General features: G+C 38.4%; 2 protein-coding genes across 4 annotated transcripts in view; one reads left to right on the top strand and one right to left on the bottom strand.

The window, feature by feature from the left end:
• LOC117238069 (14 kDa phosphohistidine phosphatase-like) overlaps positions 1-17,759 on the bottom strand; it is a 63,511-nt gene that overhangs the window by 14,577 nt on the left and 31,175 nt on the right. The gene's annotated exons all lie outside the window — the stretch shown is intronic.
• The window catches only part of LOC117237529 (phosrestin-2-like), a 46,420-nt gene continuing 30,070 nt past the window's right edge, over positions 1,410-17,759 (top strand). Inside the window, exons 1-3 of one of the 3 annotated variants that reach the window (XM_033501698.1) lie at positions 1,410-1,604; positions 11,104-11,439; positions 12,196-12,350. In XM_033501698.1, the coding sequence (XP_033357589.1) occupies positions 11,350-11,439; positions 12,196-12,350 (245 nt within the window). In that variant the 5' untranslated portion in view covers positions 1,410-1,604; positions 11,104-11,349. Of the gene's footprint in view, positions 1,782-11,103; positions 11,440-12,195; positions 12,351-17,759 lie in introns of all 3 variants that reach the window. The other 2 variants (XM_033501619.1, XM_033501779.1) reach the window with 2 other exon arrangements.

The raw sequence follows: 17,759 nt of genomic DNA, 5'->3' as shown, positions 1-17,759 counted from the left end.
CTCGAACTCCCTGGCAGTCTCGTCAAGGTTGAAATCTCGAAATCATCATCGAAGAATCCCGAGCAAAGAATACGAAATGCAGATCGGAACGAGAATGGTCAAAACGGTGAAAGTGGATAAGTTTGGTGAATGCGAATTACCTTGAAGAAACACGTTTCGAATGGGATGAGAAGTATGTACGTGTAGTACGACTCTGCGTAATATGCGGTACGACAATATTTTTATATATCGAATGAAATTATTCACGATACTAGGAAGTTTGGTTGTTTGACCTGGAATTGTTGTTTGGCAATTGCTTTTTCCGATCGCCATGTCGGATTGCCACGCGGTACTTTCGTGCAGGACGTTCCGTTTATTCTGACCAACTGAATTATTCGATACGATCGACCGTGATATCACCAATAACGAATAAAACACAGAAAATGAAAGTAGGAAGTCGGAGAGAAAAGATTTCCGATAAAAAAATGTTTGAAACGAAAGAATTTTTGTTTCTTATGTGATCGTTGCAAAATTGGAAAATTTAAAAAGTTTAAAAAATAGCTACTCATTTTTATTCATAAATCGTACTATTCCAAAGTCGAGATAAATAAATATTGTTCGTTAAAAAAACATGAAAACAAGCGAATTTTAAATGACGTATATCACGGCTGAATAACTTCAGTTACAATAATTAAAAGTTTAATCGTGTATGCTTTATTTGGAGATACGCCACGCATAATTCGTCATTGTAATTTCTGCAACGTGATTTCTGTAACACGCTGGTGTTTCATTTTCCTCCACGGGCTGATCACTCAAGCGATTATGATCGTTGATGATGATTCGCGCTTGATAAATTCGTTATCTGATCAAAAATACATTCTCTTTGGTGAAAGGGAAAAAAATCGTTTGTCCATCCAACGAAAAGATAATTAAATGTACCGTAACCAATTAGACTTTCCGAATAACAGTTAGAGTTGGTGTAAAATTGGCGCAACTGGTAAACAGGTAGTTTGAAAAAGAGCTATTCGGTGAGAAAGTGAGCAGGAGATCGCGTGAAGGGACCAGGCGCCTCGACGCCTGCGTCGAATGGCTCAGTAGTCGGCGAGCCGTGCTGGACTTCGGACGTCGGGCGTAACGCCGAGCTTTACCACTTGTTCGCGGCCCTGGCGAAAAAACCGCGCTTCGCGGACAAATAAAAACAACCAGCCTCGTAAAATTCCATCAAGCACGTCAATCGCGAATCATAAACTGCGCCAAATCAATGAACGTTCAGGACATATCCCATAGAATCGCTCGAGTTTTTCGTTAATCACTCGTTATCGAATCTTTCCAAAGTTCTACGTAGAACAAAAATTAGAAGCGACAACAGAAATGAATAAAGAACAACGATCGAATTAGGGTTCGAGATTCGTAACTTATTCGTGAAAGGCTTACGTTTCAAGGTTTTGCGGGAACGATGTTTCGAAGAGTTGAAAAGTTGTGAGACAATCTTTCGAGAAAGTGATCGATACGTAAGATGGATGATCGAGAACCGATGTAATAAAGATCGCGGTATTCGATAGATGGTTTGTTTACAGTGAAGCGTCAGTGATCTAGCAACTAGTGGCGCGGTGTAAACAGTGCTCGTAAGTAAAATAAACCGACGTGGTCTTGTTCGTGAGAAGTCAAAATCCAAAAACCGGAATTCCCACCTCGTAATAGAAATCTGCTGTTGAAACAGATTTTGGAAGTACTAGAAGTAGTTAAAAGATATATTTGGACGTACTTTTTCCGCGCTCGCAACGGTATAGCCGAAAGGACAGGTAATTTCCCATTTAATTCCCGCGGCGTTTTCATTACTCGCCGCGTTGTTCGAGCCCCTTTCGCTTGTCAAACTTGATAACGGATTATTCCATTTTGTAAATGATATCGCGATAATGGAACGCGAATCCTTAGTTAGGCGAGCCACTCGATTGATTTACTATAACAAAAGAAGGAAAAAAGAATAGGAGCTAATTTAATCACGTTGTAAAGAAAATTTTCGATAAAAATTGAACGATTTAGACGAAGAGCAAGCTTTTGACGATTCGAAGATCGGTATAAACTACCAATGATCGGTACAGTAGGACTTTATTTACCTGAACTCCATTTTTCCGAACGAAAGTTTAATTCGCGTCCGATTAAATGGCTTCCTACTATTTGAGCCTGCTTAACTGAACCTGAACTTCTATTACATGAACGAATACATACGCTTTTAAATCATTGTAAATACACAAAATATACTTCAAACGAAACTCTGTAATTTAATTTAGTCCTGTAAACTTATCCCAGGCAACCGTGTACTTCCTAAATGTTGAATAATTCCTACATTGTCGAACATAAATATCGGTATACTCTTTAAGATGGAGTAACTTTTTTAAAGCGACTTAATGTTTTTTTTTTTAGTTAGAACTTTTATAACTTTTTTTATCTGAACCTGAATGAAAATTTAGAAAACACGTCGTGTAGATTTATGTTACGTGCTTAATATTTTATCAAAATCAGTTGGTACAGAAACGAACGACAGGTATCGAAAGATTTAGATTTATTATAGTCGTAGAATCATAGACCGAAAGTCTAGTAAAAAAACTGTGATTTTGACCACTTTAAACCGTTCGTAGCAACTCATAACAACGTTGATTTATTTCGATCAAATTTTCAGCGCGTGTATGACTGACACAGATCCACAAGACGAACTTTTTGAGTCTTCATTACAAGCTCAGATGAGAAGGATATTAAGGGTTGGTTGACTTTCAAATCTCTTTCGCGATTCTGATCATTTTTTTTTTTTTATTATTTATGTATATCATCCAACAAATTAAACCTTCTATCCTTCACAACAATCAGATCGTTTGGTCCAATTTTACAAAAGTTATTCCATTTTAAAGGGTACGACAATGCTTATTTTTGTCACAGTATATAATCGAAAGTGCGTGAAAATTTGTCTTGTGGAGACACGCGAATTAAAGTTATTGTTGCGCGTGTCTGCTGAATTGCTTCTTTCGGTTTAAACCTGATAGAGCGTTTGATCGCGGCTGTAGAAAGAGGCAAAGAACAGGCAACGGAATTCTTCCATCGCAACATTGCAAATATAATAAAGATATCAACTTCTTGATCAAATTATACCAGGTGTCCAAATACTTCGCTAGTGTGAAACTCGGTGAACTCTTATTATACAAATTCCAGTTATACAAACTGTTTGTCTCCGAATGAGTTCAGATAAATTGAGTTATGCCGTACACTGTTTGTATTCGTTCCCTGGTCAATAAATACGTCGTGTTATAGCTCGACGATGCAAACCGCGCAAGGAAAACGTGAAAGCGATTTTACGTATGCAAAGTGCACTCTGGTATCGATAATCCTGACTCATGACGTCGTTCGATGTATCAGGAAGCATCTCATTGTTCTTGCGCAAACACGCTCATGAAAAATGTATGAGCAAACAGGATACCATGGCTTATGGAATTTTAAGACGGCCCAAAAACCGAGTAGGCGAAGTCTGCCCTGCTTTAGAAATTTATTTGTCTGATAGCTCGCCGTTATAGAAGCGAATAATTTACCGAATCAACCATAAGAGAGACGCGATGGTCTCTGCTGCCTGAATTCGATTCACCGTTAGTCTCGCGACGCGTGTCTTCGAATTAATTCGCGATTAATTATGCTTTCTAATCTCTGGAGATCAGGGAAATTCTCCTGAGAGTTCACCTTACACTAAACATCCTAAAGTCAACAAGACCATCGACAGTTTAGCTAGAGAAGCACGTGACCGCATCGAAGATTAAATAAGAGATCTAATGGTCCAGCTAATCGCTAATTGCGTAGAATTTCACCGATTTATCGCTATATAACGCTAATGTATGTTTGTGTTAAGTTAGTCGGAAAGTTTTGTCATCAGATTTATATATTCGCAATTTTATTCAGGGATTTCCATAAATCATAAGTCTTAGTTGAAATGTACGTATATTTGAACCAGAAAAAGAATAACCTTTTCGAAGCATGATAAGAGAGAGAATATAAAATGATGCGAGATGGACAAAAATATATTTTGTAATAATGAAAGTCTGTAAAAAAAGTGGTGTAATATTACTTGAAAAATTATCTACTGTTGAAAACTTGATCGATGAATTATTCGAAACATTACAAAATGCATCGTTAGAGATTTACGAATTTCGTACAAGTGTTAGATGATAAAATTTATAGCGATGGCAACTTTCACAGTCGCTCGGTAGTTCGTTTAAATCTTTATAAAACTTTCATACAGGAAAAATAGTCGATACACCGAATCTAAAACCCGTATAATCCCACTACAGATAAAGTATAATTTCATAATAAAAATGAAACAATCGGTAGATAGTTTAAATCGATTATCAGATAAATGAATATCGAAAATTGCATTAAAAACTAATTAATAGAAATTATATTTAAATTTATTTCTTTCCTTTCAATGACCAAAAAAAAGTACAAAAAATTTTTCGACCCAATTCTGTACTGTATCGGTCGTTAATCATCGAGAGGACGTTTTTTAACTAATAGCGAGCTCGAGGGTCGTGCGCTTGAATTATTAACGGGTTTGATCATCAGCCTAAATCGTTTTAATCCCTTGGAAAAATAGCGGGACTGTCGGCTGCCACGATTCAGCGTAATGCAACGGAATTACGAAATCTCTCGCGTAAGGATTATACGTTGAAAATTTCGTGGGCGTTCTCGCGCGCGACAGCTCATTCTATTCGCGAGGAATTGATTAAGCCAACTTCCGTCGTAAATTCAACGCGTTTTAGGCACCTTCGTGAACATTCGACCGTTGTCGTCAACTGGTTGATGTGTTATCGTCGACTCAACTTCGCGTAACGAGAACATCTACGTAAATTGCAAGGATCGGCCTGAGGTAACTAACGAGAAAGTTCTAGCCGTCAAAGTTGACGACTCATCAGCCACGATATTGAATGCAAACGAAATGTAGTCTAAGTTCAAGCTACGTGTTAGACAGATCTGGATTAGAGACCTACATTCGGTATTCCTATTTAGAATTTGAATCAGAGAGCAAGTTTGTTCTGTTCGTAACAGTGGTTTATCTGTATTCCGACAGGAGGACAAAGTTTCTTTAAGGTAAAAAATGTATAGTTAATGGAAGAGGTATAACGAAATTGTAAATGATACTTTCGAGGTATATCGAGAAATACGTGTACATTTAGCTCTTCTTCAACTTCAAACATGATTTCGAAAGATATAACAAAGATACTTGCGAACAAATAATCCTGAGTGTATGATATCGTTTCATGAATAGCTCATAATATTCCATGGTTACATAGATATATTACATTTCTCAAAAAAAAAAAAAAAAAAAAAAAAAAGATACAAGATAATTGTCTTTTTGATTTGATTAACATGCAAAATTGTACGTATCTTATACGATAGCCTGAATCTCAGAAAAGTAGATAAAAAGATCGTTTGTGAATTGAAATATCATAATATATGTGCGTTGTATGGAAAATAGCAAATTGCATAGCAGTTATTCTTAGAATCCACTTTCCAGATTGTTAGATCTACGTGAAATTTTCTTAACTACGCTATACTTGAAGAACAGAATGCGATCCTGTTGCGCGAACAATATTTTCGCAGCTAATCTATCAGCGAGTGCTTTTCGTCTTCCACTCACCAGGATGCTTCGATAAAAGAATTTTATGAAACGTGTTTCTCCTCGAGAGGTAGAGGTTCGTTAAGCGAAGTCTGTGATGCTGGAGTCACAGCGGGAAAAACAACACGGCAACTTTTTCGCCGGAATCGAACAGCGAAAGGTACAAACAGAAAAAGGAGCGAAAGAGGACCTCGTATTTTAACGAGCATCTAATAATCGATAGTTCTCCGATACAAACTCGATTAAATTGTAACTCCATATCGGAGACCTTGGCCGTTTATCACGGTGACTATGTTTTGCCTTACATAATGCATCGATTGTGACAATTAGGATCGTCGAAAAATCTGTTACCTCATAATTATGGTTTAATTACTCGACTGAGCCTCTGAGAGACACCGGTGGATAATTAACGGATATGGAGTACGGAACCGTGTTTACCTGACAATCGGTTAATCAAGATAGGCTTTGTGTCCGATTACGGCTGCTAGTATTACGTGATCTTACGCAAAGTACTTCCAGTGTGATAACCAACGGTCTGTAACCGATCGAATGTACCTGGACGATTTACGTAACGATCATCTGCTCGTTTTCAAATGACAAATGGCACACGCGTTGCGTTTAACCTCTTCAGAAACGAAATTGTCACAGGTACGAAAAAATAATTGTTTTTAACGTTTCAAATAGATATTCGGTTAAAGAACTTTCTAAGGTAACAAAACTGTAACTTAACTTTTCTTTGAGAACTTACAGTTCTGTAGAACAGTGATTCCAAACTTTTGATTGTACATTTACGTGACCATTATATCTTTATACTTTTTAGTGCTATGCTTCAGTTAAAAGAAAACCAAAGGTACACGCACGGTAATTACCAATTACCGTACGCTATATCTCCAACAAATTAGACAATATCCAAATTGTTTATATAAATTTTCACGGATTAGAAGCATTTCTGACGTCCATAGACCGAGGAAATCTAAAATCTTTTCTTTTCATCTTCTTTCTCAAATTCTCGAAGAAAGAATTCTATCTACGAATCATGTACACTCGCCGTAAAACAATTTTTCTAGTTTAACGATCCTTATCTCGTTGAACGCGCGTCGATACTTTTTATCACCACGCCCACGCGTTTTCGCTGTTTTCCTTTCTAGACTAGAATCTTTTCTTCGTTTCCCTGAGATACACAAGGACCAGCGTGTACGCGACTGCACGTGTATCACATTCACATTTCATAGAGGAATAAAGTGGAAATCCTCGAAAATTCGTGATGCTTTTACGAGACACGTGCTAAGCAGTGGCACAAAAATAGACTGGAATCAGCTTTTCGCGTTATATACTTTCCTGTCTTCCAGCTAATTTCTCGAGCCTGATTGATGGCTCTCTTTAATGACCGAGACTTGTCTTGCCTTCCATCGGACCTTCCATCACATTCTCCCATCGTTGTTCGTTAGTTAGAGAGCGAGAATCAACGAAACTTTATACGAGCGTAAAAAGTGCGCGGCACAATCGTCCAACATTTGATCAAGGAAATTGTAGGATGTTAAAAAAATAGGTTAAATTCGCGCGAACGATCAAATATTCTACTCGTTGACTGAAACAATTCGAACCACGTTTCCATCCCAACCGCTTTATATACGGGTAATTCTATTTAATTATAATATTTGTATTGTTAGACTGCGCATCTTTATGTACTTATGAAAAATTAAGAGCTATGAAAATACGAAGAACTCGCGTAATACGCAAAAATGTATGAATTTGTACTATCGTATTTGTGCTATTGTACTTGATGACTAGACGAGAGCATAAAAATGTAATTTATTATCTTCTTCTTCTATGATCTTCGAACAAAATATCCGAAGAAGTAGCACTCGTTCTGATATTTAATCGAAGAAACAAAAGCTTCCAGAAATACTTCATTATTTATTTTCTAAATAACATACTAAAACACGAGAATCCGTGTAGTTGGTAGTTTTTTCCGTTGTAAAAACAACTTTCGAGGAGTAATCCAGTGATACACAAAGCGTCGAATAACTCAATCAATGGAACAATGTGTCTACAAAAGTGGCAACTAATCCGAGGTTCTCTACATTCCGTATCAAAGATCGTTGGATAGCTTTGTCACTGAATCGTCCACTTCGTTTCATTTGTTCCCTTTATTTTTAATACACAATTTTTCGGCACGAAATGGCGTTCCAGGATGAATAAAGGGAGGCGAACGAGAACGAAAACGACGATTAAATCGGTGAAACCGCAAGGTATTCCCAACAATGCGGGAGAATTCCAATTGCCATGACTCTGTCTCGATAGATTTACATCCGTGGCCAATTGAAAGAGCGCTCTGTTTCCATCCTTATTTTTCACATCTTTTTCATTAGCGAGATAGAAGCACAGACAGAAGGTCGAACTATTATTTTCCATATCATATATTCGCATCGAATATCTTGTGGCTTCTATGTAAATTTTGCAGATTGATCGAGTTTGATAAATATAGTCATGACAGTCGCGAGTAATAGTACTAACGAAATTTCTAAATGTTCGTATATTGCACATAACATATTCACCAAAGGTATCTACAAGTGTTCGATGACTTTCGTATTTCGTAAAACTGAAATTCCCAATAAAACGAGGCAAATAAAACAATGTGTAACAACAGTGTGAAATTTCCAGAAACGTATCGCTGCAAAATAATACTAGATATTTCTTACGCTTTGATCCGCTTTGGGAAGCAGCATTTATGAGTTTGGATGCAAATGTATAGCGAGTTTTGTTTGAATACAATAAGAAAGAGCAATCTAGAGATCGAGGATTCCTGGAAAGAAAGTCTCGAGTTAGAACTCGTCACCTTTTTGTTGCATTCCACCGAGACGCGGTGTCTTTCGTTGAGATTTGTATGGGAAATTCTCCGTACAAATCCGTGAAAAAGGATTGGAATGCTTCAGTTTCGTTGTCACGACAACGGGGCATACAAACTGCGAAAAATACACGGAATGCACATGATATATAAAGATATATGAAACGACTGGATCAAAGTTCTTTTAACAATAGATATTTAAACTGTATCTTTTTTACTTTTCACTTCTCTAGCTTAATTCGTAAAAATACAAATTTGCTTAAACATCCAATTTATTTGTGACGCAAAGCATTTAAAACCGTTCGAAGATAACTGGAACGAAATCGTAGCAAATTGAAATTGGAAAAAGCGGAGTTCCATGCAAGAATGAATATAGACAGAACATAGAGATAATCGTACTAGTATAAACGCGAGCAGAAAGAGTTGAAACATATAAAGAGAATACCAGAGAAGCTTGACGTACTACGTTCAATTTCACGGTTCTTCTGAGACTTGACGGGGCGTGAAGAAATTCGCAATGGATTACCCGGCATGATTCGCCCAGAATTCAACATTATGCCAGACTTAAAACGTTCTTTCGAGGCTTTACAGCGTGTTCTATGTAAATCGAGAGCAACGGACGAACCACTGACCTTAAAGCGATAGACTGACTTGATGGCAATTCACGTTGTTCTTTTCGTAACGTTCTAAAATGTTTTAACCACTTTCGCTGGCAAAAGGGAATCGAAATCTCGATGATTCAATCGAATCATTCGATGATCAGTCGAATGATTCAAATATCGTGAAATCGATCAACAGTTTTATTAAGTATATCTTCTCTTTTTCTACTTTGAAAATCCTGTTTATACTCCTACTTTTGTATTTTGACCCGATTCATCCTTCTATCGCTAAAGAATCACATAATTGAATGAAATAAACACTCAAACGAAAGCTATCAAATAAACTCTACAAGTTTTGGCACGTTACCCAAAAACCTTCGAGTTCCGAAGCAAATCGTATTTAGCTCGATTTAAGTTTACGCAAGGACACTACGCAAGTAGTCAATGCGTTTTCATAGACGTTAAATAAACGACGAAGGTGGCACGCAGAAAAATATACGAAGAACTTTCTGCCGGACTATCGCGTTAGTCACATTATTTTCAGAGAAAGTGCGTGAACAGTCCGCTTTGATTTCAAACGGAAGATTTTTTGCGACATACGAAAACTCTTTGTAGACGGATCATAACCGTAACAACGCGTTGCTCTTCCTCACAACATTCCCAGAGGATAGCGTCTCTGAGGATTTCTAAAAACTACGAGCGGCAAAGAATTTTTCTCCGCGATTTTTCAATTATCTCTCTAATACGCGTTTAAGCATTTACGAAATTATGTGGAGGGACTAGAGATAACAAAGAACCACTCGTAGTGTTCCATACTCGCTTTTGATCGTGCCGAATAAAGAATACAGATGACGCAAGCAAGACCATCCCCGAAGAGTTTTCAATGAGAGACAGAGGCTACTTTCCTCTAAGCACGAGTTGAAACGAGAGGGGCTCGGGAGGCCTCCGAGAAAGCGTCGAATATTATCGAAGCTTATCGAAAGCTTTTTTCAACCATTTTATCCATTTTACCCATAGAACCGGATACTCCTACGACACGAAGTCCCCAATTCATTATTATTCCAATGTATCATCCCTCGTGCTCTATATTAGGAATTCCATTAAATAGGAATTACGTCAAATTAATTCGAAAGATCAACGCTGTGATGATGGAGCAAGAGATATTGCAGATAGCATGTGACACGCTTTGATTATGTTGAGGATGGACGAGGAAAGGCTTGCCAGGACACGATATCGAATGGCCGTCCTCAGGCGAAACCCAACTTCCGTGGACACAAAAAGCACACCGATCTCGGCAGAATATTAGACATCCTTAGAATGGTTCCATTGGAACAAATTATTCTTCTGGCCACATAAATTTCTCGTACGGCTTGACGATATTTCAACGAGAACGTATGATACTCGTGGGTTTCCAGTCAAATGGAGAAATGCAAGATGGAACGTCTCTTAAAAAGAGTTTGTTTGGTGCAGCAAGTTTTTTAAAAGATACGCCCGATCCAAACGATATCAGATTTATCAGAACAAGGTGGCCCGTTTCGGCGAGTGCTACTACCCAACGATCGACTCTTCTCGGCGAAACTTCTTATCGACGATTAGGGAAATTTTACTCTACAAGAGCGGAACTCGTGACTAGTCGTTTCATACCGAGCCACAGGTAGGGAAACTTGTTTCAGAGAAAATTCCGTCGCATTTATAAAGATGCGTCCTCACTGACGTTCGCCGTCATCCATTCCCATACTGTTTGCGAGCATTTTCGTAAATTGCTCCTTTTTAACAGTTTGCGAAAACAAGAGACGCGACATCGGTCAGTTTGTTTGATAGTCCGAACGTTAATACACCAAATTTGCTCTCTACCTAAACGCCATACCTTCTCTCTCCTGATTCTTTCGACAACGATTGACGGTTTTCTTTCGACAACGGTTGGCGGTTTCCTTTCAACGAAAGTATATATTTGCCCTTCTTAGATTACCCTGCATTCAATCGACTAATTGAAACAATCGATTCGTTCGGTGTCCATGACACAGGTTCGTTTATCCTCGACCTTGAACCACGGTTCCTAAGGTTTTCGCTACCAGAATCTCCATTCGATAATCAAAGAACAATTTGATATATCAGAATAATGAGATAAGCGTGTGATAATCGATGAACGTGGAAAATCGTGTGTTCGGTTAAACAATTTTGTCGAGTGTCGAGCGAACAACGATTCGTAAGTTTTGTGCGTGGTCTTTCATTGTTTGCTAGGCCTCTGTGGCCAAGAAGAGAACGGAAATATGGCTGAGAACGAGAGACACGTGGAAGCAGAAATCACGGAGCTGTCGTCGGATTCTGTGGAACATCGGGTGTCTCTTTACCCCATTACGGTACAGAAACCATTTCATAAATGAGAAACACCATACGGTAATAACTTGCTAGCTTTTGAATTCTTTGATTCGAAGATATTCGAAAACCTATCATTCAAAAATCATTCGAACGTGGTCCTAAGATCGTTCAAATCGGATCGAAGACATTCGGAAACTATTACGGACACGTACAGATTGAAAATCGAGTCACATTTCTGATACAGCATGGTCGAATCATTCACAGTCGCAAACGGAAATATATATTCGAGATAAATCGTCGTTTCAATTTCAAATTTCAAATTCATTTCTAAATAATTACATCTTCAAATTACATATAGCATTACTGCGATGCTCATACCAATCACTAGACCGAACTGTTTATGCAAATTCATTGAAAAAGCAGTTCAAAGAAAATTCAAAGCAGTGCAATTGAAATACGTATTTGTCTCACCGTTATAATCGAATGTTATAATCTGAATCGTTATAATCTGAACGTTATAATCGACGATTACGTTATACATATATATTGTATATTTTCACGTATAACGTGCATTTTCACACGTTTAATTCTTCCTGCAAATGTACGAACAACCACGATCCACCAACCGCAGTATCCTCGAAGCAAATATCGAAGTAACGAAGCGAGGATACCGAAAACGTTATATTAAACGGAATCAAATTATCAATCTACGACAAGAACTACCCATCTGCCCACTCTTCCGAATTCAATTACCCAATCTACGAGATCTAAAAGCAATTTCCATTATCCTGTCGCAGATGGAGAAGAAAAGGCACGTCGTGGAAACGATCGCAGAGTCTGCAGTGCGAGATCCGTGCAAAAAGGAAACAACACACGCGTTGGAAAATCGAGCTCAAAGGTTACAGCAGACCCAATCGTTGCCACAGCTACAGCCTACCGACACGCAAGACAGGTAAGCACGCGATCCTTTCTACAACGTCTGCCGATTAATATCGTCGACGATGGTTCGAAACGGATGATTCCCGCGGTTTCCCTAACGATTTACGATCACGGCCACGCCCATTGCCCGATCGCTCGAGAAATCGCGGAAAGACACGGAGGAGGCATCAAAGACGAAAAGAAGCATGGTGTGATCAGACTAATAGACGACACTGGCGATCAAATTTTCTGTATCTCACACGATATACGCTTTCACTGGAATTGGCTGTTTCTTACTGTTATCGTCGTTAGCCAGCTCCGCGTTACGAGCTCCCGTCTACCATCTGCTTTCCAGTGCGAAGAGGGTGTATATGATATTCGAGTACATTTGCATCGTAAAATTTGGCTAACAGATTGTGTTACAACTACTACTCGCTGTGCTACTACATTCGTTTTATCTTAATGTTTACGATATGGTAATACTGTAAGGAATACGAAGAAAGTTTAAAAGGAATGAACTCTCGTTCTCGGAACTACCGAAAAATGCTCGAAGAAATTAATTACGCGGCGTGTTAAATCGTAAGACTCATTATCATGCTAGGATAACCTTGACCCGAGAAACTCTGGTAAACTGGTAACCTTTAAAGCGATTGCGTCAAACAGGTAGAATTTGAAACATGGAGAGAACAAGTCTAATCGATTTCTCAATCATCAGAAATTAAAACGACTAAAAAATAACAAACTTTATAGTACAATAATAATATAATTTCATCATATATTTTGTGAAACGCGAAATGCCATAAAATGGCAGCTCCGATCGGAATAAAAATGGCGTTGCGTGGTACGATTCCATGAAAAATATACTTGAACGTGATAGGAATAAAAATCGCGCGAAGGAAGTCACGTTTGTCAATGATTCGTTCGAGACTCGCTAACAAGATCGCGAGTCGATCGAACACAATCTGTAATCTACGATCGATGAAATCGCGAAATTAAAAATCACCAAGATCCTATAGCCACCGAAAAGGTCGCTGTTTAACGAAGAAACGATCGCGAAATTGAGGAATAAGTAAGCATCGAGGAAACGGAGGTCTCGCAACGAGAACACCAATTCGATAATGTCCGGCTCGCGATTCTATTAACAAACAATTTCCACGTTACGCCGACCTTTTACCTCGTTTCCGTTCCGAGCGAGAGCCTCCTAAAGGAGCCAATGTCACGACCAATGATCACCGTCGAACATAGCAAATAAGATCCGGTTTTCTACTTCTCTGTGTCTCGTCTTCCGCGAGAAGAACCGCGATTTTGACGGAAGAAAAGAAAGAGAAAACGTAGAAAGACGGTATTTTCCTACTAACTACCGAAGTAATTTTCACAGAAAATAGTTCTCATAGCAAGCACTCATTCTGCTATCTCTTCCTAGATATACAATTTCCAACCTAGCCTTTGCTATTCTAGCATCTAAAATAGCGATGACAAACTGCGGGACACATCTGACCCTTGACCCTACCTGCTTGGCAAAACCATAGGAAAGTGAACATTTCCATATCTATTTCCATACATATATTCCATATATATTTGTCACTTGCGATTTTACATAATGTAAATCTTGTTAGAAGATAGTTGCGTTTGTAAACTATCGAGGCTTTACAGTATCATCTACATTTTCATCATACCAACCAGTTGACTGAAAGATAAGCTCGGTAGTCTGCAACGCGAGAGAAGTTAATTACTCGGGGAATAAAGTTTCCCTTACCAAGGAATTTACTGATTAGCTCTGAACGAAACACAATTTAACAGTCCTATCCCATTCTTCGTTCCCTTCTTTACAGCGTCGCAAAGAAATAAAATTCGTATTAGATCGACGAACTCGGATTAATACGTCTCAAGTACAACTCGTTCTGGCTCGAGTGTACCCTCATTCGACATTCCAGTCCAACTGGAACGAAACGAGTCAAAAGTAGAATCGTCGAATTGTCAGGGGCGACTATCGAAGTGGAGGATCTCCATTAAAAGTATATCGATCTACCATTACGGTGGCTTTCGTGGAGGTTTTGGGTCTCCTCGATTATAGCGAGCGGAACCCAATTGCGCTGATGGGACACATCCGATAGCGTGGATCCTTCGCCAACATAACCCATAAAATGGCGAGTCGAAAGCAGAGGAGCTAAATGATCGATACGATGCTCTCGTGTCACGGTATTCGCGAGTAGCTCGAATCCAATTGTCGTTTGGCCGTCGAGGAGAGAATTTTATGTGATTGTATTTCGAAATACCGTGACGTGGCATGCTTTTAAAACGACTGGTTTCTACAATGTTCCTGATTATTCAGCAAATAAAAATAAATTGTATTTGTCGGCATTTCTTGTAATCGCCGTACGTGTATCGCCATTGATCGAGAAACGTCAAAGCATTTAAATATGAATTAAACGTCCAGCATTCTGTCGATTCTAAAATAACGTAGGAAAATGCAAATACGTCGATTCTCGAAACTAATAAATACATATTCCTTCCATATCGTAGATATCGAAAGTTACGATGGTGACCCGAGCCATCACTGAATTTATGTGACATGAATTTATGAAAATATGTAACACAAATTTACAGCTGAAGATACCGCGACGCGAATACGCGTTTTAAAGTAGCTGTGACATCAGAATCGCCGTTGGATATTATCAAGAAACTTTCGATATCGACGTGAGAAAATTACCAGACAGCTTATTTACCGCCCACAGATTTTACCGCGGAGATAAATATTCCGCCTGTAGAGAGTACGAGGCGCAAGAACGTCTAATTAAACGTACTAATTGATTTGTGGTTCGTTGGTGTGCGCGGATCAGGGAAAGCAGACCACGTCGAATGCGACGGACCGAAGCTCGCGCGAAAGATACGCGGTGTCGTGATCCAGCTACAATGGAGCTCTGTCGTGAAAAGTTCGATTATTTAACCGTGTCAACGGAGAATCGCGATGCTTTGAAAGCGAAGTATGTTGCTCGAATGATATTCCTGGTGGTTTGGTTGAATGTAATTGAACGTAGCTAAGCTCCGTGTAACAACTTGGTATAAAGTGGAGTTCTCAGCAAAACAAACAGACGTGGAACCAAATTCCGCACTCGATTTAGCAACAGGAATAACGGAGGAAAATTCAATGCTGCCGCTGAGTGAAAAGTTAAAAGTCGCAGGTGTGGCGTCGGCATTTGTTAAACTAGGTTAATTAATTTATCCGGAAATCCTGGAAACCGGATCTACGTGTAATATGTTGGAGGATATATGGAACGAGGAACATAATGTCTAAATCGACAGAAAGACACCCACTTTCGGTCGCAAATATTTGATTTTATTATAATTAATTATCAACATATTAACCGCTGAATCTTCGGCGTAGTGTCCAATACTCTCGAACCGAGATAATAATGGCGAAACGTGACCAAAGCTATCGTATAGTTGGCTTTAGTGACAACTTTGATTTCGCTACTTGCTCTGTTAAAGAAACTACATAAAGCTAACGAAGAACAGTCGTCCAATGTTTCTCAAATTATTCTGCTAAATATAATACATTGGCGATCCTTCAACGTCGCGTGACTATTTATCTTAGTCGATCAAAGTCACGAAAATAATTGAGATCGTGTTGTCATTTACGATTACGATCAATCGAAGTTCATAGCAGATCGCCTAAGTCGCGTTATTTCGGATTACACTCACCCGATAGTCACGAAACGTCATCGGGGGCGTGTCCATTTCGGTCAGTCATTTGAACAACACAGAAGATCGTGAAGCTCATTGTCATTCCAGTTAAGCTCGCTTCAAAGTCAGACGTGTCGTGTTTGAAGTCACTTGAATGTATTCAAATATTAAAGGAAGAATTGGCTGTGTGTATACTTAGTAAAAATAGTATAAAATACTTAGTAAAACGTTCTTTTTCGGCACGGGTCATCCTCCCAACCTTTAAATATTCATAGCGGTAATTTTCTCGCGATCGTATCTCGCATATAAAAATTGCTCAGAAATTACGAATAGAAGCCTGTTCAGGGGCAAAATGGTCATTTTCCGAAGTTACAAGCTTCGGAGGATACGAGCCTGATTAATTGCGACTATCTAATTCACGTCCGCCGGAGAAGAAAGAGAAAACCACCGTCGGTACCAGCAAAGCAAAAACCTTGGTGAAAATAGAAATTACACGGTGTAACAAAAATGAACGCGACCAACAAAATAAAGAAAGAACATCCGTACATAATAGAAAAAATAGTTTTTCTATTTACTTCTTTGAAAATAATTTCCAAAGATCTTGATAAAGTGTTTATGACACTATTGAGAAGGTTCCTGGAGCCATCATGAATTCTTAATTCAAAAATAAATCATTTCTTTTGATACGTTGATTACTTCAAATTTCGTTATTCATATGCAAAAGTGAGATCTCGTTGGTTCAAAGGGGGAAACTAAATTCGAATATCAACTATAATTGAAGTCTTGAATATTTGAAAAATTATAAAAATCTGTAACGTTACAAGATTTCAATGTTTCGTGTTTCAACGTTTTTAAATATCAAAGCGCTCATGGTATCAAAGCGGTAGATTTCAACGACGGTTTCCGGCACCAGCAATTTAATACCGTGAAATGTAGCAGGTATTTTGTGTCTGAACAAAATGTATGTGTACGAAGGAACACAGTAGACGATTCATTATTAATAGGAAAAAGGAAATATGCGATATTCCTAAATAAAGGAAATATCGTAGCATCTGGCCTAACGAATAGGTATACTATCTGTATACGAGTGTCTGTAATTCGCGAGCTATTTCTCATATTTTCATAGTTATTTCAATACGTCGTTCGTAAATTTATCCAACGCGTTGCAACAGAATCGCAATATCTTTTTAATTTGTTTTTCATTTATTCGGGCAACATTCCATTCGATGGAACGAGCTCTTTTCCCATTGTAACGTTACGCGTTAACTTCAACGGCGATCCGAAGTATTGATACGATTAGCCATTCGCGCTATAATTGATATTGAATTTCGCTTGGTATTGATAGTAAGTGATTTCGTCGATAATATAGAATTTTTGTTAGTACCGATTTAATAAAAAGGATATCGACGAGGCCGAGTTTACAACCAATTACTCGTTCCGTTTTTTAATTTGTTACGTTATTTCGTTAGCGACAGTTACATTAACCGCTTGCATGGATTATTGGCGACAGAAGGTTGCTTTACCTCGCAAATATTGCATTTTACTTGAAATATTTTGCGTATTTTCATATTTTCCATGAATGCGCAAACACCAAAAATGTATACGTCAGTACAGTATATATAGTTTAGAGCATTTTAGTTGATTTTGTAGTCATCGTATTGATTTATCTCATTAACGATAGAAAAATCAGCTCTGTCTATACGATAAATAATTTCCAGTTGATCTTAAACGATTTTTAATTAGCTCATTAGCTTGTAGA

This window comes from Bombus vosnesenskii, unplaced genomic scaffold (assembly GCF_011952255.1).
Source record: "Bombus vosnesenskii isolate JDL3184/JDL3185 unplaced genomic scaffold, Bvos_JDL3184-5_v1.1 scf7180000013262, whole genome shotgun sequence".
Lineage (NCBI taxonomy): Eukaryota > Metazoa > Arthropoda > Insecta > Hymenoptera > Apidae > Bombus > Bombus vosnesenskii.
This window is presented reverse-complemented; position numbering and strand designations above follow the sequence as displayed.